We start from the raw sequence: 23,660 nt of genomic DNA, 5'->3' as shown, positions 1-23,660 counted from the left end.
GGATCCCCTGAATACATGAAACCAACGATCAATCATTTAATCCTGATTTCACGTTCAACTATCTGATGTGCTGATGATGAAATATAGATAAATAAATTTAAACAATTGTATTCTATTATAGACAGTCCAGATTAATAAAACGGAATGCAAATCTGTTCTAGATCCTCATCTATAATTCTCCTCCTGATAAATATTCATGTAAGATCAACTCCTTCAAAAGTCAATGATCTTGAAATATGTCTAAGTAACATTCTAAAGATTTTAATCTTCGTTCGTTGTTTATCAAAAAGTTAACACAAAATTTATCGGACACCGTTTTCCGACATGTGTACTTTATAGCCACATTTATGTTTTAAATTAAATCTTCGTCTACAATATACTAAAAATAATAAAAATTTGAAGAATTAGACAGACTCTTACGCAGGGTAGGTATTACATATCAAAAACAAAGCCAGAACGTATATTGCTGCCAGTAATAAATTTATCCATATTTCTTTATCACAATTCAATCTAATATCTAATTCCTGTGTTTTTGTCAATTAAAAGTTATTAATATAAGTGGAGGAGCAGTTTCACCACCCCCCAATCCTCCATCAACGCTATATAGAAATATTCATCTTACACTGTAGATTTTAAATTTCTAGTATTGATTGTGTTTTCTTATATATACGGTCTAAAAATAAAAATATTGTTTACACTGTAGCTTCTCTTCTGTTTTCATTTTAGAGTATCAGAAAACTATATTCTATTTTTGAAGCGTCTTTAACTTTTTAATAAACAACGAGCGGCGACTACCTTTGAATTAGTGAAATGTCATGACCTCAATAACATATTTATCCTTCTTCTTTTATAATAGATTTCCGACCATCGCAGAATCGCAAGACGTTTATCGTTCTCTGTAAAATCACACCTGCGTCTGCCAGGGTTAATATAGATAGGTGAGAATATTTAAGGCGAATAAATCCACTATACATACATCCTTCAACAAAGTTTCGGTGGAAATATATCCCGTAAAAAAACGTCGGCGACCCTGTAAAGAATCGAGGCTCGTAACAACAACGGGGGCGCAGAGCGTGACCACCGCGGATTCTCTTTTTTTTTTCCCGTTATTACTGTAAATCCATATTACTATTGATTTGAGGTAGTGTATTCAATGTAATCCTATTACCTTGCTGCTATATGTTGCGTGTGTGGATATGTTGTGTATGTCGTATGAATACTCCTTCGCACACCTACCGCACTTCCGACTGCGAGCCCGGAGTTGTTCTTTGTCGTTTAGTATACGTATATACGTATAAAAAAGTCCGGTGTGTGTCTCGTGGAGCGTACGAGTGCAAAATGTTTGCAGGCCTATTGCAAAATATTATTATCGGCAGTAATCTGACAGGCGATTAAAGTGTATTGATCAGTATATATATTATTTTTCCAAGCTCGTAGTTCGCGCCGGCCGTAGGTGTGCTTCACAAAATTATCGTCTATGCAATGGAGTATGAGGAAGCCGAATGTCGGACAAATTCCATCGAGACTTCTATATCTCGATTTTTCTTCCTTTCCTCTTCTCTCTCTCTCTCTCTCTCTCTCTTCACACGCGTGCCCAAGAATTAATTCCGTATCGATAACAAGCGCACGTGTGTGTGTTCGTCTTTCCAGAAAACGTTCGGATGTTCCGCAAAAAATCCGTCCGCAATTCGGCGTTTTTCAACTTCATTTTTTTTTTAAATACCAAATACGACAAGGCTGCTGACATTAGGCTTGCTAGCACTTTGTAAATAATGCCCAGCGATTGTGCTATTTTGTTTAAGTTTCTCTTTAACTATTACTTCATGAATAATCATTATCACTTTTTTTTTTTTTTTTTTTTTTCTTTAATTAATCGTCTTCACAGATCGTCGAGGAGAGGGGGAGGCGTGCGACACATCGTCGGCGCCGCGCCAAGTTGGCTCAATCTATGAACACTTCTGTAAAAAATATAATATCTATGGATGGTTGAGCCCTTGGCCAGCATACGCAAGCGAACCGAGTTAAGTTGCCTCTCTCGCAGAGGGGAAGGGCAAACTGGGAGGGTGGGATCACTTCTGCACGGAGTGAGCAATGTGGCTATATAGTAACGCATATATCTAACACATGTACTCTCTGCATAGAATATGTGTCGCTCAACTTCGCTACTCTCTAAAACTTTTAGAGTGAATCCCACTCTGAAAAGTGAAATCTCACTCTTAGATCCAGTTTCACCAACGTGAGATCAACTTTAATTTCGGTCCAACTTACCCTTTGTCTAATTCTAGAGTTCATAGAATTAGAGATAAATAGTAAGTTAAACCGAGATTGAAGTTAATCTTATATTAGTGAAGCCTGGGCTTTTTCAAGACTGGCTCAATTTTCACTCTTTCGAGTGAGATTTCACTCCAAAGAATGTAAAGAGTACGTTAAAGGAACATCTTCCACCGGGACGCCGTGACGAAACAAGGAGCCCCGCGTCTAACAACGTCAAAAAAAATGCAACCTATTTAAGGGGGGGAAGGATTACAATCGACAATGCAATTTTCAATCCCCCGATTTGATTGTACAAATATTCTTATTTATCAGGCTTGCAGAAGTGATATTCGCCCGAAGTCTTCGTTCGTTCGTTCCTTCGTTCTTTCTATCCGTTACTGTGTGATATGCCAAGCTCCCCCTCTCTCTCCCTCTGAGAAATGAAATAAACGGTCAATGGAAATCAAATCTGAGAACATGACGACAATTTTGAATTTTGACACGCTCGTGTTATCCTTATATTACCATCAATATAAGTTTAACGACTTAAAACCAACGCAAAAACAACAGATATACAATGCACAAGCACATTGTAATAATAATAAAAAGACAAATGAGACTTAACGTAAAAACATGACTCACATTCAAATGTTTGTAATAGCCTCAACAGTTTCACCAGGGGAAAAACACAAACGAAACATACATATAATATAGTAAAACTAGTAACTACTTCACTACTCTAAGACAGCGAGAAAATCCTAAGACATGCGATATCAACGAAATATCGTTTTTGCTTCTCTTTTTCCTCTTTTTTTTCGCTTATTTTTCCAAAGTGCTTTCCAAAATTTATTCTCAGAAGTTGCGCCGAGTGCGTGCAGTTCCTAAAGATTTTTTCCTCTTTTTGTCTTTTTTTTTCTTTCTAAATCTCGAGTTTTGAGAGTAACTTCTGCGCGTTTTTGCTGTGAATGTCTTGTGATTTTTACGCTTTTCGTTAACAATTAATTCAATATCGTCTCTCCTGCTATGTTTTTACTGATTTCCTCCTTTCTTCCACCGTTCCTATATAGCCGGAGAATATTTCAAAATAAAGCAGAGGAATGTTCTGCTTTTCAACTTTTACGTGTAATTCACAATTTTCAATCCTGGAGCCGTTAAGTTCGCTACTCGATCCAACATTACAATACAATATTACGCTATTACGACACATAATTTCCATTAAGCTCGTATGTGCCATCGTTACTTCGACGTTGTTCCTCATTGCATTCACACTCACGTGAAATACCAATTTTCTCGATGGATCTCGTCTCTCAACTCCACAGATCAAAATTGATCTCTCAGACAACAGTTAAAGATTAAAATCATTATTAACTAGAATTATCAATTACACGACCATTAGTATGTCTTATACAGTAATAAATTACCATCGTGCTATTTTTACTCCACCGTCGACACACGTTGTCATTTTTTTTTATTACTAGATGTTACGATGTTATCTTTAGCTTAACTTAATAACGAGTATTAGTGGCATCTGCTTTTGTTTCGAAGAAGAAGTCGAGTAAATTTATTTTTCTTTTTTTTTTACCTTTTACCTTAATCGTTAATGCTGTATGAAACTCCGGGGTCTCGTCCAAAGTCCCAGAGCCGTCTCTTCATCATGTTCTTAATGATGCCGTTTTTTCTTGAAACCTGCAATGTGAATTCTCGACTTTAGCATGCTGTTTTAGCGACGCAATTTACATGGAGCTAACGCAAAGAAGATCTCTTACTCTTTTTAGCCTTGCCCTTCCTCTGAGCTTTTCTCTTCTTGGCGGTCTTGGTGGATGACTCCCCAAAAGTAGTAATCTCGTCGCCGAGAGTGCCCAGGGTCGTCATCTGGCGACGTCTGTGCTTCTCTTGCTTGGTAACGGGCAAACGCGTCATATAATTCTCCTCGTACTCAATTTTCCGTTTGTCCTCGCGCACCAGAATCGCTCGCTTCTCGCCCAGACCCTGACTGTCCTCTATAGGCGCATCCAGATATTCCTCCTTCAGTTCTCGCAGCACTGTATTCGACACGGCGCGTCTACGAGCTCTCTCGCCGGCCTTGCGGATCTTCTCCGCCATTGTTTCGTCGCCATCTGGAGAAATTAAAAGGTTCGAGGATCAACGAGCAAACAAGAAAGGAAACAATTTAAGCAGCCTATAAAATTGGATGCTTAGATCGTTAACATATTCCGTGCTATCCCATGCTGGACTTTCAGGCATTCAATTATTTTAACTATAAAAAGAAATATAGTTCTGGAATAATTTTTTATATTATACATGAATACATAATGATGCAATAATAGTGTCTCAAGCTTTATTCTTTTTAATCTTGTAATTTTTTTTTATCGTTACTGAAGTACACGTTATTCAATAAATAGATCAAACACAAATTATGGGAGCTATCCAGCAAAGAACATAAACTGGATACAGTGCTTTCCAAAAACAAATTTAAGATTAGTCCAGAAACGAAATGAAACGTGTAAAATTAGATTGTCATCATATGGAAAATGTTAACAAATTAAATATCATCTCTATGTGATGTATATAAAGCTAAATATTTTCTAAAGATCCAGAACTGACCATAATGCACCGCAGCGAGTTTTGGCGGTACATAAACGTTAGATTTCCTGGACTGTTGCGTTGATTTGACATCGTCTTCATCCTCCTCCTGATCACTATCAGAGTCCTCGCTGTCAAGCTTGGCGACCAGTGCGTCAGGATTTGCCCTGAAGTTACTGGGATCGTCGCTGTTGATGGTACCGGTCACTGCTGTCTTGACGAGTTTATCTATTTGGTACTTAAGCTTGTGGTCTATTGGTCGGATTTTCTCTAGGACAGTCCTAATCTCGATCATACGGTCGATCGATGGGTCACCTTCAATGCGCTCGCCAGAGCATTTTCTCAGGACGACGTAGGTCAGGTTGATGAGATACGAAAGTAACATGTGATACTTCATCTCCAGGAAGCTGAGGCCTTTGTCCGTCGACATCTCGCCGTTCTTCACACGCATCAGCATGTTGTCTACGACCTGGTTCACCTGGAGGACGTTGGCATTCATCTCTCCCAGCAGGCGGAACGCCTGTGGGAGGTCCCTCTGCTCCATCTCGTCGATAGCCTGTGAAAGCAAACAGATAGTCAGAAAATAATTAGACATTTTTTAGCAAGAGATACAAATGACATGGTAAAATGCAGAGTGCTTTCCATTTGGTGACACATAGATATCGTTCTATCTTTCTTGACATTCAACGAGCAATAAAGACAGAACAATACTAACGTCAACTTGTGTTATCAAATGGAAAACATTCATAGTTAATCATTATATCCTTGTTTGCCAATGTTAGACGAGTCCATATAACACAGACTTTCAGAGAAAGTCTTAAAGACATCCACAGGACATTCTAAGAATATTCCTGTTTCCTGAACATCCTAAGGACGCATTTTATATTCTCTGAATGCCCAAGGACATCTCCAAAAAACACAGACCTTCAAGATCCAACAGATATTCAGAAGATTCTCTAAATGTCCTCTGAATAGCCTACGAATATTCCAGGATATCCCAGGATGTCTCTTGGATAAAATATGCTATATGGATCTCTACATCATCTAAGAAGGTTCCTGTGTTTTTTGAACAATTTTATAAACACATCCTTTAAACATCCTAAGGACATTCTTATGTCTTCTGAATTTCCTAGGGACGTTGCCAGGATGACTCTCGGATAAAGTATACTGTGTGACAAGATAAAATAATTCTTGCTGAAAACCACCCTAAAAAAAATAGCAAAAATAATTGCCGAATCTTACGATCATCGTCGCGACTCCCGATGCGATCGCGGAAGAATCAGAGCGCGTCACGTCGTCTATTTACGTGTCGCGGACACTTTCCCGCGCGAATAGGTTAAGCGGAGGCACGAAACGCCGGGACGTTCTCCTCGCGGAACGCCGACGCGAGCGGCGAGTCTCGCGCGGAACGCGGCGGTCCCGTGCGGGCGAGCGCGGCGAGCAGCGCGTACGTCCCGGCGATCGCGACGTTTCATTCAAAAAGAAGGGAAGGTAAACGGTGGCCGCGCGGCGTGTCCCGTGCGTGGAAACGCGCTCGGCGGGCGATTTCGACGGTAATTACGTCGCGAAACTCGCCCCGGGCCGCTGCGGTGACCCGGGAAAAATGTCCGCCCGGGACCGAAGGTACGGGGGAAAAAAGCGCAATAATCTGCTGCCATCTTTCCTATTTACTAATGGATGACAGCGGAGGGAAAAAAAAAAACAATCAAAAATTCCCGACGGCGACACGGGCAGAAAAACGCGGCGGATATCGCGCGGCCCGGCCGCGTCGCGCGGCGATAACGCGCGGACGGCACGTCACTCACCTGCACCATCCTTCCGCGTGAAAAATCAGCCGGACAGACGCATATCCAAACAACGTAACTTGTAATTAAACGAGTCCCCACGTGGGACGATATTTTCCTTTTCGGGGGGGTATATTTTTTCGGCACAGGAAAAGTCTGGTCAGCCGAGCGACTATCGCGAGTGTCCCTAGGACGCGCGACGGTGGATCTTCGGCGAGATTTTTCCGCTCGATCGTTACCGCAGGATTTTTCCGCGTCCGCGACACGGCGAACGTCGACGTTCGTCGCGCGAGAGAATTCTGCTCCGAGTCTCAACGAGGCGGCACTTCCGGTTGTACGACGAGAGGTAGAAGCGGCGCCATATTCGAAACGCGATCGTGCGTCCTTGGAACGAAAATATGATTATCAATTGGATGGCCACGGATCGATTGAAACTTTGCGATTTGTGACGGACACGACGAGGCTGTGGAAATCGTCGGTTATCTTTGCGCTTCTGTCGTCGAATTCGGACGACTTCCTGTCCGGGGTCGTTTCTTTTTTGTTCCCCTTTTTCTTTCGCCCCACTGCTGAACGACGCATCGTCGTTCTCGTCGAGATGGCGCAGATGTTTGTAATGTTGGCACTTCTGTTGGTCTCACTTCTACCAACAGAAGGGTATTTTATTAAGCCACTGGCAGTGAGAAACTTGAATTGTCAAGGCCCGTCTACAATACACGGAGTAAGAAGTAAGAGTAAGAAATTGACCAATCACAGTCGATTATTCTTCTCACATTCGACTGTGATTGGTCAACTTCTTACTCTTACTTCTTACTCCGTGTATTGTAGACGACGCCTCAATGGTCACCGTGAGCGCTCGCTGCTATTGGTGTATTCTTCTAGATCATCCAATAGCAGCGAGCGTTCACGGATCCGCTCCACAACAGTTGAGTCTGCTGAACGCGACCAATAGGTGCATTCAGTACTACGACCGCTCACTGAGCGCTCAGTGAGCTCTTGCACCTGTTTGATCTATATTTCTGGATCTATTGGAATATGCCAATTAGATGCGAGAGCTCACTGAGCTCTCAGTGAGCGGTTATAGTACTGGGTGCATCCAGAAGCACGACTGCTCACTGAACGCTCATTGAGCTCTTGTATCTGTTTGGTCTATATTTTTAGATCTAACGGAATATACCAATAAGATAAAAAAGCTCACTGAGCGCTTAGTGAGCGGTTGTGCTTCTGGATATACCCACTGAATGCACCTATTGTGGACTCAATAGACCTGGGGCTCTATTCTTGAAACGAAACGTATACGAAAGTCTAGGGAAATGCTACAGTATACGTTACGTATACTATAGTATTTCCCTAGACTTTCGTATACGTTTCGTTTCAAGAATAGACCCTCTGTTCTTTTTGGCTGAACTTTTGCACCAGTTCATCTTTTTTTTCCTTTTTTTTTCCTCCTGGAGATAAAAGGAAGAAAGATGAACTGGTGCAAAAGTTCAGTCAAAAAGAACAGGCCTAATAGGTTGAGTGAGCGTTCACTGTTATTGGTGTATTCTTCTAAATCTAAAATTCTGATTGGATGAGCTAAAAGAATACACCAATAACAGCGAGCGCTCACTCAACTATTGAGTCCTCTGAATACGCCCATTGGTAAATTCGTGACCGCTTTGGCTCGATTGGCTCGATAGGTATAAGTCCACAAACACAATAGAGTAATAAGCCTTAAGCCTTATCCCGGATCTACAATAGATTTTTAAGCCTCAAGCCATAAAGAATGGACGAATCACAATCAATTATTCTCTTCGTATTCGACTGTAGTTGGTCAATTTCTTATGGCTTAAATCTTAAAACACCTATTGTAGATCCGGACTTAAGAAATTGATCAATCACAATTGAATGTGAGAAGAATAATCGACTATAATTGGTTAATTCCTTAAGACTTAAAGCTTACTACTCTATTGTGTTTGCGGACTAAGTCCGCGTTTAGAGACTTTTTATTAATAGACGTTGGCAGCTCCGGCGCGTCCGTGCCGCAGCTAACTTCAGCGCGCGGGCGCGCACGCGGCAGCAACTTCACTGTGGATAGATCGCCGATGTGGGGGTGTGGGGCTGACACTGCTGACAGTGGAGTTGGTGCCGTTGGTGGTGGCGGCTAAGATCGAGGGCGAGACACTACAAGGGACACCGTGGCGCGCGTCCTTGCCAGAAAAGTCGTAGTAATCGCGTAGAATGGTAGGTGCGACCTAATTCGCTCGCAATCCATCTCTCGAGGAATCTACGTGGCCGGGCATGACATGACACGGCCTCGCTGAGGCTTTCGTCTTTTTCTGCGCGTTTACTCACAAACGAGTCGCTCTCAGAACGAAATTGACAGCTCGCAACGTCGACTACCTGCTGCAATCGATGCTCTTAATGCGTTCCTTTCCCGCAATTTTTACACGCACATATAAATCCGATGATTCATCCCATTGTAGATGTTTACAGTAGCGCGCGATGTCGTAGGATCTTCATGGATCCGTTGTAAACCTGACTGTAAAAATGATAATTTTACATCGTTGTTATTTATATCTACGAAGAACTTTAATAGGCCTGTTCTTTTTAGCTGAATTTCTTGCACGATTCATCTTTTTGCCTTTTCTCTTCACATTGAAGAAAACAAGAGAAAAAGTGAACCTGCAAGAAATTTAGCTAAAAAGGTCAGGCCTTTATTATCATACATTGGTTGCATGAGCGTTTATTCGATACTTTTTTTTTACTATTGTCATATTGATAAGACAGTTTTTCTCAAGAATAAATTTTTTATTTTCCACAAATCTCTGATTTAGTCAGATTTAATACGTTGCAATGTTATTGCCTGTTATCTTTGTGCTAATTGATAACATCTTTCAATACAGGGAAGATTGCAGAGGAATTGTGCCGTGCTAGTGGTAATCTGCCTCCTGATAGAGACAAATGGCTTTTACGTACCCGGAGTTGCTCCAGTGGAGTTTAAGAAGGGCCAAAAGATAGATGTTAAAGCAGTCAAGATGACCAGCACTCATACACAATTACCATACGAATACTACTCCCTTCCGTTTTGTTTACCCAAGAATGGAACCTTCATTTATAAATCTGAGAATTTAGGAGAGGTGTTACGTGGTGACAGGTAAGACATTCCAAAAGAAACACATTTAATTTTGAGAAAAAAAGTATTGACGTTATCACAATTTTATATTATGTAATATAATTATGTGTAATATATATAATATATATCATATATTTAGGAAAAAGTTGATGATTACTACTCTGATCTTAACCCTTCGTTGACACACCTCTTTTTTTTATCACTTTTTGACACACTGGGTGGCTCATACCCAGAGCAATATTTAAACAACTGACATTCTTATTTAAAAAATCCAATCAATATGAAAAAAATTATGGGTCAATTTCAAAGTCTGTAGAATACATTCAAATAGTTTTTGATTGAAATTTTATTACAGTTTTGGTGCAAAAAATTCTTGAGTTTAATGAATAGAGAAAAAACCAGTAAAATCTTTGGAAAATTGTAACTTTTAAAAAATTCAATATTAAAAGTTAAAAATTTACAGAATTGTTATTCAGATATGACACTTTGAAAAAAAAAATTAATTTATATGTTGGTTTTTGATAAAGGGTATTTATTTTGCATATTGAATGTAGGTTTTTTTAGGAATTAAAAAAACAAAAATTTTTTTATAAACATTGTATTTTTGTTCTACAAAATAAAAGAAAATTGAGTTTCAGAGAGTTAAAATAATTTTGTAAATAGTTCACACCCAGTATGTCAACAAAGGGTTAAATATACTTTTAAAGAAACATTTTCTGATTGAAAATTAAAGACTCTGGATTAAAAAGATTAGAAAATCTAGGAGAGCCGGTACATTTGAGGGGATGGGCGGAATAAAGGCACAATTCTACTTAGGCCCTTTTTCCAGTGATTAGTTTTTTTATATAATATTGACCGTAATAGAGAAGTATTATAACATTTAACTTTTCTTAAAGACATTACATAAATTTATTCAATATTGTATCCATTTGTGTATAATAAAAAAATAGCAAGTTGTTTTAATTTTTATTAATATCAAGATTTTGTAATTAGGCCTTTATTCCGCCCATCCCCTCATTTATTAGTTCTTGAATGTATTTACAATAGTTAATATACAATAAATAATTGTGTCACAGATGTTTTAATCTGGATCCTTTTCAGTACTTATTGTACGTATATAAGAAACTAAGGCAATTACTAAATTAGGATCTATAAATTTTTCATATATAGTCAACATTGTTAAAAAAAATGAAGTTTATTGAAATGTGAAATGTTTGATAGTTAAAATTCGTGGAAGTTAAAAATAGAATTAAAAATAGAAAAACTAATATGTAACTTTGTATAAATTAAACTAAAAAAATGAAACTGAATCTACAGCTGGTATTCATAGTCGGTTTTTATTATTTAAAACTGCCTTAAGTCTCTATAATGGCTGCGTTCGGGAACGTCGCTCAGATGCCTCAGATTCATCATCTGTCCTTGTTTAATATTAGATGTTAAACAAGGACAGATGATGAATCCGAGGCATCAGAGGCATCCGAGCGACGTTTCCGAACGTAGCCTTTATCTACAGAAGAAACAAAGGAAAGATTAAAATTATCCAATAATAAGGTATCTCTCGAATGTCTATAGTCTACCTTTCGAATTATCCAAAAGTAAAAATCTCTGATAAAAACATCGCGGACTTTTCTTCCTCCAAACAATTCGAATGTGCGCTGCTATTCTATTTCAATAGCGGTGCCATCTACATGCAAAATGCCGAAACTTATTATATATATATATATATATATATACCTATTTATGTCAATGATTAAAAATAAAAAATAATATAAAAAAATATATAGAAATATATAAAAAAAATTATTCAGAAAATTTACGTTATTGAATTGGATCTTAGATGAGCCTATTGGAGGTAAAAAGGTATACAGACAGTTTTCATGCTGAAGAGAACTGTTCCCATTTATCCTCACTTTCCCTTCATTTGGAGGCTTGTTATACCACTTGTTGTAACAATATTATGTAGAGAACGTAATTAAAATTTATTAAATTGTAATAAACTGAATCGAAAAGCTCCACTATATAAATTAAGTCCATGTGTTTATTTAATAGATATGTAACATTTCTGATATATCTCTGAAATATTTGTTGATATAGACTTTTCTATCCAAACTTACTATTGTTCAATCAAATTCATGAAAATTTGATGGGATGTTTAATTATAACAGATGAGTGCGTCGTAATTTAATATGTTATATTTTTTTAAAATATCGCGTACGAAAATATACGAAAATAATATGTACGCGCGTACATTATAGATTTCCTTAGTACTTTCGTATGCAATATTTTTCAACAGCACGGGCCCTTGTGTTCCGAAATCCTGTTTTTATTTCCCGACTTCTTATTATCACAAATTTTAATAATTATCTTTGTTTTCCAGGATAGTGAATACTCCATACGAAGTTGTAATGGCAGAAGATATCACTTGCAGATTGCTGTGCCACAAGCCATCCAAGTTGATGACTTGGGACGAAGCCAATTCCCAGCACGTTATCCAGATGGTTCAGCATGAATATTTCGTGCACTTGTTAGAATCTTATTATTATATGTAAAGCTGGGATCACACGATGCTTGATTTCTTGAATGCTAAATATGCACACATGCTGCTATAGCTATATACTTACTATATACTTACTTCGAGTGCATTTGGAGAGACGCTATTTTACGCCCGTTTTACGTGTAATAAACGATAAAGAGACAAAATGACAAAAGTAGCGCTAATAGCGTCTCTTCGAATAAACATAGAAATAAACATAAATAATATAAATAACATTAACATAAATAATATAATAATGAACACAAATCATATATACCAGCGCGTATCATGTTTAATTCATAAACATATTCCAGCATACATCAGAGTAGCAGCTTGCATGTTTATCATTCAAGAAATTGAGTATCGATGTGATTCCAGCTTAACAAGAAAATGCGTTTGCGTCATCTACATTCTGGATTTTTCCAGGTTGATAGATAATTTACCAGCAGCTACTAGAAAGAAGCACAAAGAAACGAATAATGTGGTCGTTTATCAAGGGTATCGCCTAGGTGGAATTATGAACGATCAAGTGTACATCAACAATTATCTTAAGCTAAAATTAAGCTATCACAAACACGGCGAGTTAGTATCTATTCCGTACATTTGCAAAAGAGTTCACATAACTGAGGAAACCCCACAGAAATGATAAAATGATAATTTTGTTTACAGAAACGAATTTAGAGTAGTCGGATTCGAGGTGGAAGCTCGATCTATCGACACATCTCAATTGACATTCGACGGGAATACTTGTATTTTACCGAGCGAGGCGAGTCCGCAGTTTGTTAATCCGAAGGGCACGAGTCTCCTCTTCCTGTACTCTGTGGAGTGGAAACAGTCAGACGTCAGCTGGGCGAGTAGATGGGACGTGTATCTCGGCATGAGCGACGTAGAAATCCACTGGTTCTCGATTATTAATTCTCTTATTGTCGTCTTCTTCTTATCTGGTGAGAGAGAATGCGATAATTATGATTGTGAGCTTTTGGAAAAAAGGCAAAATAAAATTTTCTTGGGATGTTTCACTTGATCTGTATAAAAATGCATTGTTATTCGTCAGGCGCTTGAGATCGTCAAATATATAAATAATAAAATATACAGGGTGTCCCGAAATAATCGCCAAATATATCATGGGCAGATAGAGTGGACTAAACTAAGTCGAAAAATCCTCTATCATTTTGCAATTTCGCAATAATTAACAAGATATTAAATAAAAATTTCCGAAAATTAGTCTTCAATAATCTTTTACTCAAATACATCAACTTTACAGAAAAACTGCAAGAGACAAAAATTGTTTATTTTCTTCTCATAGAACTCTAAGAATTTTTTCAGAAATTTTTAATATCGTATTTTCTCATGTTGGTAAAAATAAGAAAATGCACTAAGAAGTTGATAAAAAATTCTTAGAGCTCTATATGAGAAGAAAATAAATAATTTTTGTCTCTTGCAATTTTTCTGTAAAGTTGATAGTATTAATATTTGAGAAAAAAATTATTGAAGATTAATTTTTGACAATTTTTAGTAATTAATATCTTGTTAACAATATCTTTATTTTAGAGCGTCCTAAGTCATTAGACCACCGAGGCTTAGGACGCTCGTACGAAATACAAGAGATCCGGGTTCAAGTTCCGGCCGAGGTAATATTTTTCGCAATAAATTTATTAACAGTTTTAACATATTAACATCTTTATAATATATGATGCTTGATGGTAGCATCAAATTATTAAATTGCTTGTCAATTTAATTCGCGATTACTAGAGTAGTTTTAATTGCGTTTATTTAGTCCGGAAAAATAATTCGGCGCGCAGTTTGAAAAAAACTATAATATGGTATATATGCAAGTACATATATATAGTATATATTAGTAATTCAAGATTGAATTATTTAAGCAACGAAGATCCAGCTTCGACTGTAATAGGCATTTTAAATTTCTAGTATTGGTTGAATATCTTGTTAACTATTGCGAAAATTTCAAAATGTGGTAAAGGACTTTTCTGCTCAGTTTAGTCCGCTCTACCTGCCCATGAAATATTTGGCGATTATTTTAGGACACCCTATATAAGTATATAATTATAAAAAATATATAATGTAAAAAATATATAGTGTAAAAAATATGAATATATAATTATGAAAAAATATAAATATATAAGTATATAATAATGAAAAAAAATTAATAATTTTGCTGTACTTTACAGAATTTAAGATGTTAATTTCTGGATATGTATTCATTACAGGAATTCTTACGATGATCATGGTAAGGACGCTCAGAAGGGATATAGCCCGTTACAACGCAGGTGAGAGTGATAGTCTGGCAGGTTTGGACGAAACCATCGAGGAGACAGGCTGGAAACTGGTCCACGGAGATGTATTTCGACCACCAAGCAACTCGCGCTTATTCGCCGCCGTGATCGGCAGTGGCATCCAGATATTTTTCATGGCTCTGATTACGATATGTAGGAATACATTGAATCCTATCAATGCAACGTAGAGTATAGCGAGTGTATGTTTGTTTACACCCGTCTGTATTTCTGCAGTCTTTGCGATGCTGGGAATGTTGTCGCCGGCGAGTCGAGGAGCCTTGGGCACCTGCGCGATATTTTTGTACGTGTTCTCTGGTTTAATCGCCGGCTACTTCTCGGCCCGATTGTACAAAACTATGCGGGGTCGAGAGTGGAGAAAAGCAGCTTTACTGGTAAAAAACATAAACTGTGTATCTATCTAATAAAACATGAATTATGCTCGTTTCTATCAATGTAGGTTAATTTTAATCTCTCTTTAGTTCTAGAGATTAAAATTAAATCTTAACATTGGTAGAAACGGGAATTAGTCATATAACACGAATATATTTTTCTGCGCAATTAACTTCTATATTTTTTCCCAATTTATTAACGAAAGTATATCCTAGTTTCTAATGTACAAATATTGATTGCAGACAGCGACATTCTATCCAGGTATAGTCTTCATAACGTGTTTCTTCCTAAATTTCTTCATATGGGGGAAGCATAGCTCCGGTGCGGTCCCCTTCACCACGATGGTAGCCTTGCTGTGCCTCTGGTTCGGCATTTCGCTGCCTCTCGTCTATCTTGGTTACTTCTTTGGCTATCGCAAGCAGCCCTTTACGCATCCAGTTAGAACGAATCAAATTCCCAGACAAGTTCCTGACCAGCTATGGTATATGAATCCAATATTGTGGTAAGTTTAGAAAGATAATTTAATCGATTTTTCTATTTCTTCTACTTTACGTTATTAATACGAAAATAGTCACTGGGGTGTTTTTATATTTATGCACTCCGCTATTCGCGACTTTAACGTAGATTGTAAGTTTATCTCGTCCTTCGATTAATCACGAAAACTCTGGTCGCTCTTGCCATCTAGATATACTTATACATTTATATATTAGCATTTTTTTAAATTAATATAATACATAGTTAATAGAGTAATTTTCTATTATTAAATATTAATAAAGGAAATATTACTTGTAGCACTCTAATGGCTGGAATCTTACCATTCGGCGCGGTATTCATAGAACTCTTCTTCATCCTAACTGCACTCTGGGAAAATCAGTTTTACTATCTTTTCGGATTTCTATTCCTCGTTTTCTGTATCCTTGTAATTTCGTGCTCGCAGATATCAATAGTCATGGTCTACTTCCAGTTATGTGGCGAAGTAAGTATAACGAGAAAATTAATTACAAAAAAATCTCATTTAATATTCAATGCGATATTTGATCTTTTTTCTAAGAATTATTTTTAATTTAAACTTTGAACTCAGTTCTATGTTGTATCCTCAACAGTTTAGACTTAAATATATCTTTCTTGTTTTCTTGATTCATAAAATTTCTGTTCTTTTATATGTGATAGATATTTTTATTTTTCATGCTTTGACGTTTTAATTCCAGGATTACAGGTGGTGGTGGCGCAGCTTTATCGTGAGCGGTGGATCCGCAGTCTACGTGCTGGCGTATTCCGTTTTTTATTTTGTCACCAAACTGAAGATCACCGAGTTAGTGCCGACCCTCATGTATTTCGGCTACACCGCGCTGATGGTCCTCACATTCTGGCTACTGACTGGCACGATCGGTTTCTTCGCCGCGTATGCCTTCATCAGGAAGATATACGCGGCCGTCAAGATAGACTAGTCAAAATTATCATTAGTAGAGTAATGCGAATAAATTTAGACTTTTAATTTAACCGAGCGAGAAAGAGGGGGAGAGATAGGGAGCGAGCGAGAGAAAGAATGAGAGAGAGAGCTGATATTTCGTATTGTGTAGAAACGATAAGTGAAATGAACATCTCAATGGATGCATCTCATCTTCCACGAAATTTCGAAACTGCGAACGTTGCACAGAATTTTGTGATTAACGTGTACGAATATTTAATGTATTGACATTAAGGTTTCTATTTGTCTATTCTTTTGCATCCGTTATAATAAGTGTAAGCTCCATGTTCGTTGCCCAGGATTTGAAAAACCATCGTGAATATAAAAATTAAAAGTAACAGGAACAAAAATTGAATATTGAAAGCACATTTTCAAGACAACATATTTTGTTTTCCTCTTATTTGTTTTCATTCATTTTCCTTTAAACTAAATATTGTAGCAAAAAGAAGACTAAATATTTTTATTTTAAGAAAAAATGTATTATTTTTGCTATTTTTTTTTTAATGGGAAGAAATAAGCTTTTTGTATTCGTAAATGTATACAAAATACACGCATGAAAAAGGCACGAATATGGAGTACCAGTGTATAATAAATCTATTTTATTTATGATTTTTAAGTTCTTCCGTAAGTACTTATAATTTGACATACACACACACACACACACACACACACGAAAAAATAATTGATCTGTTCCACGAATGTTGGCTATATCAATAATGATCCTTTTTGAAGGACAAGGAACTCTGTAAAAATATTCAAGTAATGTGATATTAGTAACAGTCAATGTGTGAAAGTATTATATAGCCGATAAAATGAGCCAGTCTAAAGTGTTATCGTTTTCTTTAATGTAAGAACACAACATGCAGTATCGCAACTGTCTCAATCGATCATTATATAACAAGCGCAGTAAATGAATAATAATATAGTTTGTAAAATATTTACATTCAGTACAAGTACATATTTTCATTCTTCAACTTTTGGATGTCATTATCGCAAACTTCCGCGCGCCCAGTTCCGCTAAGATTCGACTTGTCATTTTTTTTATAACACACGTCGATACTTATATAAAATCCTTTAGTAAATGTGTCTCGAGTTCTCCGTAATAGAATTCTATGTACATCGAGATATTGACATCGTTAGAATTTACAATATATCACAAAGTGTTTTATACTATTACTATTGTAAATAATACGTGATGGCTAGCGTGTACGAAAGGTATATACAGATATGTCCTAAATTCGACAATTACACCCTCCATGGATCTGCATTGTATATAGAATTATTATACGCTCACGTACGAACGTGTTAATCAAGTTAGTCAAGGCATCTTCTCAAGCGCGAGTATGCATGCCGCCTCGGCCTGAATTTTATAATCAAATATATCAGTATGCACAGGAGACTACATGTATAAATAACGTTCACAGTAGATTCCACGGGCATGTAGCACTTGGAGACAGAATAATTGCTGGGAGTGAAAGTACCCTGAAACAGAAATGATTCTCATAGATATATTATATCCCAACGCAGGGATAATTAACTCATTAAGAGAAAATCATAATGATAATATAAAGAATTCCAGTTAAGCATATTATGCCCTTATATTCTGAAGATCCCAGTCTAATACCAAAATCACTAAATAGTTATTAAAAGAATCCCATGCCCGGAAGTCAGATAATAAAAAGTTGGAGAAATATTATTTATCACAATATTATTTTTGGCAAATAATAAATAATACTCCTTAAATTAGCGATATTTTTGTATCATATTTTTATTCCTTCGTTTTATAGCTGAACTTATAATGTTCCCAAAAATGAAGAATTGATTATTAATGAGTTAACATAAACATATAAAAATTAAGATTTACCATCAGGAGAGATGGGTTGACTTTATTGCGCCAACTGAAAGACGAGATCGTGAATTCCAGAATGTTATCCCGATGTATCCTCCTGCAGCCGTGATGTGTGTGACCGGCGACGATCAGTCGCGGATTCAATATATCTAGAAGCTACAAAAATCGAGTTTCATCTTAATGTCGAACACGTGGCTGCGCCATTTAATGAAGTAAATGTACCTGCTCCGATGCTTCTTTCGACAAGCATTCCCAACGTTCCCGGAACTTGATGGCCTTCAACTCGTCGGGAGCCTGATCCAATTCGTTGCAGATCTCATCTGATTCTCGATACATCGGATAATGCTGGAGAAGAGGCGATACTTCTGTTAATCTTTCAAACACAATTTTTTCTTCGATAAATTTAAAAGTTAGTATTGCGATTCTTCAAAATTTCTAGTTCCTATGCTATCTGTGAAAATATTTTATTTACGAATTAGGAAGACTGACTTGCAGTAATATGGGCCTGCTGTATCTGGAAATCGCACTGGCATTGTAACAATCGTTGCCGATTCTTCTCGCACATTTCAGATCCTCTGCAATATAATATACATGTAAACTTGATAATTAATCAGTTACGAAATTACATGCTACACTCAGAGAAGCAGACATTAGTCTATAATAATTCAGATCTCGCTTTTATTGATAAACTTGCGTGTTCATTTCTGAGATTCTATAATATATATAATGTAGATTATATGCTAAATTTATCGATAAAAAATTGAGGTATGAATATGGACCATAGTGGTAACAACTTACAAATTTTATATGTAGAATTTATGTGCATAATTGAAGCTATCTTAGGATTATTGCAACTATATATAAAATATCATTAATTCTACATATAAAACATTACATTAATTCTACATAAAAAAAACTTGTATTGTTGTCACCTTTGTTGCTACCATTATGCTTTTCTCTGAGTGCAGTATAAGAACGAACAGGTGAAATAGCTCACTAGCCATTTTATTCACTGCGATTTCGGTTGGTCGACACAAGAAACAGCCATCCCCTTCTAATGCCATGCTGTTGATCAGCACGAAATGATTGTCTCTTAGACTCAGCCGTCGCACGTTCGGGCTTTTCATGCCATTAATGAAACGCTGATTACGATACGGCGTAATTGCTGAAAGCGTATTCCAGGAGTTCAGCCAGAAATATGTTATCAAAATATATGTTTACATTTAATTTAAATACGAAGGAGGAATTATACTGGATTTGTTGTTGTCAGAGACTGATCCTTTGAAGATATATTCTTTGCCGTACCATAATGAAATCCCATATCATGATTTCCAGCGACGACATAGATACGCGTGTCTTTAGGCACGTAGAATAGGGAATGGAATCTCTTTATGTAGTACTCGAACTCTGCGGAGCCGCACCATTTGCCCTCATCGAAAACATCTCCTAAATATTATGAGATGATGAAACAGCAAGTCTTTAAGCTGTATCAGATTAGATATTTGAGATTAAATTCGATTTAATCAATCAGAAAAAAGAAAATCAACATTTAGTTTAGTGAACTTTACTTTAATTAGTCAAATTCCAATCCAATTTCAATTTCTAGTTTGATACAGGTTTTAAAAAACTGTGAAGACACAGAAAAAGTCATGAACAATAACTACTTTCAGCAATTGTTATAAAATTTAATTGTAAATTTAAATTATTATACAATTCTTTAACATGATTGATCTATCCTCAGTTCCTCAATAGATTTAAACATATGAATTAATCATACTAAAGAATTTTACAACAGTTACAAAGCTACTTTCTCTATTAATCACAACCAATAATACATTAAAGCATTACTCACCTAATACGAAAACTACGTCCATTCGGTGTAATGTCATCATTGTTTGGAATGCTCTGTACATCTGCCATTCTCTGGAGCAACATACGTCAATTTTTTTCAGTAAACATCCAAATGCATTATATAAAAAAATCTTCAATATTCAATATGTAAGGCTTGTTCTCTTTAGCTGAACTTTTTGCACAACTCATCCTTTCTCTTTTTCTCCAATGTGGAAAGAAAAGGAGGAAAGATAAATCATGCAAGAAATTCAGCTAAAAAGAATAGATTTATAGTTGAAATTACAGGTTTGGAGGCACAAACCTTCGAAGTTTATCAAACCAATGGCCTTGTTTGGAACCTAATAAATGGGTATCTGCTATAAACATAGCTTTGACAGGTTTGTCTGCTGCTTCACCATGTAAAGTGGAGTCTTCCTTTTGAGGGTCCACAGTGGGCCATTGGCACTAAAAATCAAAGCGACTTCCAGAGTTTCCGTTAAGGACAGAGACTCTATGTTCCTAAGCAAGATATTTTTGCATGACACAGAAGTATCATAAAAACTCACCTGTATAAGCACCACGTAATATATGAGATATTCGCAGAAAAATAATACAAACACTAAAGCTAAACCCACATTGAGAAGGGCCCTGAGATGCAACATCCTTAAAACTCTTCAAAATTCATACAAAATTTTTTAAAGTACGAATCTATTTTATATTTATAGTTCCGATAACGTCATTTTTTGGCTGCCTGTGCACTATGTAAACCATGTATGTAATTGACATAAAACTACTATATTGCTGACCATTGCCACCGACGAGATACTATTAAAGACCGACATCCTTACGGGAGTTCGCGTCCTTGTGAATATTGAAGTGATCAAGAGTTAAAAACTGATAATATTGTACTAATTTTATGATTTATTAGTTTAGTAGACGTATTTATGCATTTATAACTCAATAATACTCGATTTTTCTTTAAAATTGAGATTTCAGTGTTATCATCAAAGTTTGATTATCAATAAAGATGATAATTGCACAGAAAAAAATTGTGATTTTTTTGCAATATATACGATATTACAGCTTTACAAGTATGTATATTTATTTATAGGACATTTATGTAATAAAAAATCATGAATTTAATAATGCATGAGCCAAATATATTTATGTTAATAATAGCAAATTTATATCAATTGTCGGTAATGTCAGCGTTCTTGAATTACCTCCGGGCCCTTGGGGCCCTTTTTATACCGCCGAAAATTTGCCCAGGGTTGACGGTCTTTAATAATATCTCGTCGGTGTCATTGCTGACAGAGCTTAAAAGCTGCCGAAAACATCAAGTACAGTGGAGACGCTGCAGGTGCAGACAAGTAATGCATATATATCAATCTTTCATTTACTACGTTTACACGGCACGCTTTACGCCGAAGTTACAACATCGATGTTATGAAACTGACCAATCACAGTCATTCCATGCTTCAGAGGAATAGCTATGATTAGCCAGTTTCATAACATCGATGTTTTAACATCAACGTAAAGCGTGCCATGTAAACGTAGTAATTGACCTCTGCTATACGGCACACTTAATCGGGTTTAATAACATCCGTAGTTATGAAATTAGCCAATCATAGCTTTTCGTCGGGAGAATGGAATGATTGTGATTGGCCAGTTTCATAACTACGGTTGTTATTAAACTCGATTAAGGGTGCCGTGTAAATGTAGTCATTGGCTGCGTTCAGCAGACTCAGCAGTTTTGCAACCGTTTTATGATTCGTCGCGCTGATTGGATCATACTTTTAGATTTAAAGGAATAGTCCTATCACAGCGAAGAATTACAAAAACGGTTGCAAAACTGCTGCAACCGGGAGCACATAGAAAAACGTAAGTCCGTAAGACGTAATCAGTAAGGAAATCGTAACATTGGATTCGCTACTGCCTTACGGTCTCTACTGTGATTGGTCAATTCATTTACTGCTTGCGTGTTACGGCCTTACGTTCTTGTATGTGTCATGGGCTTTAAAGGCCCGTCTACAATACACGGAGTAAGAAGTAAGAGTAAAAAATTGACCAATCACAGTCGAATGTGAGAAGAATAATCGACTGTGATTGGTCAATTTCTTACTCTTACTTCTTATTCCGTGTATTGTAGACGGGCCTTAAGCCCATAGAGACCGTAAGGCAGTAGCGAATCCAATGTTACGATTTCCTTACTGATTACGTCTTACGGACTTACGTTTTTCTATATGCTCCCGGCTTGAGTCTGCTGAACGCAGCCATTTTCTCTCATTTCCAGCATATGCGTATAACGTTTATCTCATATATACAGGGTTAGTTAAGTATATTCCCAAACTCAACAGAGCGATTCTTTGGTTTATTTCAAGTAAAAAAGTCCATATAAACATGTGTCCTAAACGACTTAGTTACCGAAATACAGGATAGGTCGAACAGGAACTCAGCCTTGGCCTCCTAGATCACCAGACTTAAATCCTTTGGATTATTTCCTTTGGGGGCATCTGAAATCATTGGTTTATACCACCACAATTGAGAATGAGAATGATTTGAGGAATCGAATAGTTGCTTCATGCGAGGCAATACCTTAGAATATATATAAATGGAACGGATATTGCCTATACTTCCTATGGATCGCGCTGATGCAAACGTCTGTGCGAGAGAGAAAGGTAGTAAGGGATAAATGTTCCCAATGCGCATGCGCAGCATCACGTTTTACACACTGTGTAATGGGGTGGCACCCAGTTGGACACGGCTGAATTGGACACGAGCCACTCACAGCGCTTGAGACTACAAAGCTCCTAAGCACTGGTCGCTGAGATTGGTGGTGTCCAATCGAGCCGTGGTCAATCGGGATCACCCCTGTGTAATGTACGAATGTGTAAAATCACTAAACCAACTGCACAATTCACACACATAACGGTGCTGCGCATACGCATTGTAAACATTTATCCCTTATTACCTTTCTTTTTCGCACAGATGTGGCTTCACGTTCAGCGCCCTATGCCCCTTCCATTTATGTATGTTCTAAAGCCTAATGTTCACGATACTAGAAATCGGTCCGAGATCTCAGATAGAGAAAAAATTAACAAATCACATTTGAACAATTTGATAACATGACCATTGCGATTGGTCAATTCTTTCTTCATCCGAGGTTTCGGAACGAGATTTCTAGCATCGTGGACACAAGGCTTAAGGGCAATACGGAACACACCAGGGGCTCTATTCTTGAAAAGAAACGTATACGAAAGTCTAGGGAAATACTATAGTATACGTAACGTATACTGTAGCATTTCCCTAGACTTTCGTATACGTTTCTTTTCAAGAATAGAGCCCCTGGTATCTTTGAGCGTGTACGTCAATCTTTGAGAAGGAGGCACGATGGATGTATTATGGCGTAAGGTGGACATTTTCAACAATTTATCTAATTGTTTTATTTCGTCAGAAGAACTGAAGAATGTTTTTGTTTTTCTGTTTTTGACTAGTTTTTGACTAGTTCAAGTTGTATTTCTTTCAAATAAACAGATTATTACTACACGTTTAAATTTTTTTATT

General features: G+C 37.0%; 3 protein-coding genes across 4 annotated transcripts; 1 reads left to right on the top strand and 2 right to left on the bottom strand.

Moving 5' to 3' along the window:
• Positions 1-2,356: 2,356 nt before the first annotated feature.
• On the bottom strand, positions 2,357-7,045 carry LOC108769678 (neuroguidin). 2 transcript variants are annotated; one of them, XM_018520790.1, is made up of 4 exons: positions 6,642-7,045; positions 4,858-5,392; positions 4,020-4,370; positions 2,357-3,939 (listed from the first exon to the last, which is right to left on the bottom strand). In XM_018520790.1, the coding sequence occupies exons 1-4, from the start codon at positions 6,648-6,650 to the stop codon at positions 3,914-3,916; spliced, it is 921 nt and encodes a 306-aa protein (XP_018376292.1). In that variant the 5' UTR covers positions 6,651-7,045; the 3' UTR covers positions 2,357-3,913. The 2 variants fall into 2 exon arrangements, with proteins under 2 accessions (XP_018376292.1, XP_018376293.1); XM_018520791.1 differs by lacking the exon at positions 6,642-7,045 and adding an exon at positions 6,079-6,463.
• A 1,619-nt stretch (positions 7,046-8,664) lies between these two features.
• Positions 8,665-16,796, top strand: TM9SF4 (transmembrane 9 superfamily protein member 4). Its single transcript, XM_018520792.1, has 10 exons — positions 8,665-8,840; positions 9,503-9,753; positions 12,110-12,256; positions 12,692-12,847; positions 12,935-13,209; positions 14,494-14,712; positions 14,794-14,951; positions 15,192-15,451; positions 15,742-15,925; positions 16,158-16,796. Exons 1-10 carry the CDS (start codon positions 8,838-8,840, stop codon positions 16,395-16,397), a joined length of 1,893 nt encoding a protein of 630 aa, XP_018376294.1. The 5' UTR covers positions 8,665-8,837; the 3' UTR covers positions 16,398-16,796.
• A 76-nt stretch (positions 16,797-16,872) lies between these two features.
• Positions 16,873-20,758, bottom strand: PGAP5 (Per1-like protein PGAP5). The gene is made up of 9 exons (XM_018520793.1): positions 20,663-20,758; positions 20,419-20,561; positions 20,119-20,189; positions 19,572-19,712; positions 19,264-19,431; positions 18,756-18,841; positions 18,489-18,611; positions 18,282-18,422; positions 16,873-17,899 (listed from the first exon to the last, which is right to left on the bottom strand). The coding sequence occupies exons 1-9, from the start codon at positions 20,756-20,758 to the stop codon at positions 17,732-17,734; spliced, it is 1,137 nt and encodes a 378-aa protein (XP_018376295.1). The 3' UTR covers positions 16,873-17,731.
• Positions 20,759-23,660: the final 2,902 nt, after the last annotated feature.

This window comes from Trachymyrmex cornetzi, unplaced genomic scaffold, assembly GCF_001594075.2.
Source record: "Trachymyrmex cornetzi isolate Tcor2-1 unplaced genomic scaffold, Tcor1.1 scaffold927, whole genome shotgun sequence".
NCBI classification, from domain to species: Eukaryota; Metazoa; Arthropoda; class Insecta; order Hymenoptera; family Formicidae; genus Trachymyrmex; species Trachymyrmex cornetzi.
Note: the sequence above shows the minus strand (reverse complement) of the source record. Positions and strands in the feature narration are given on the sequence as shown.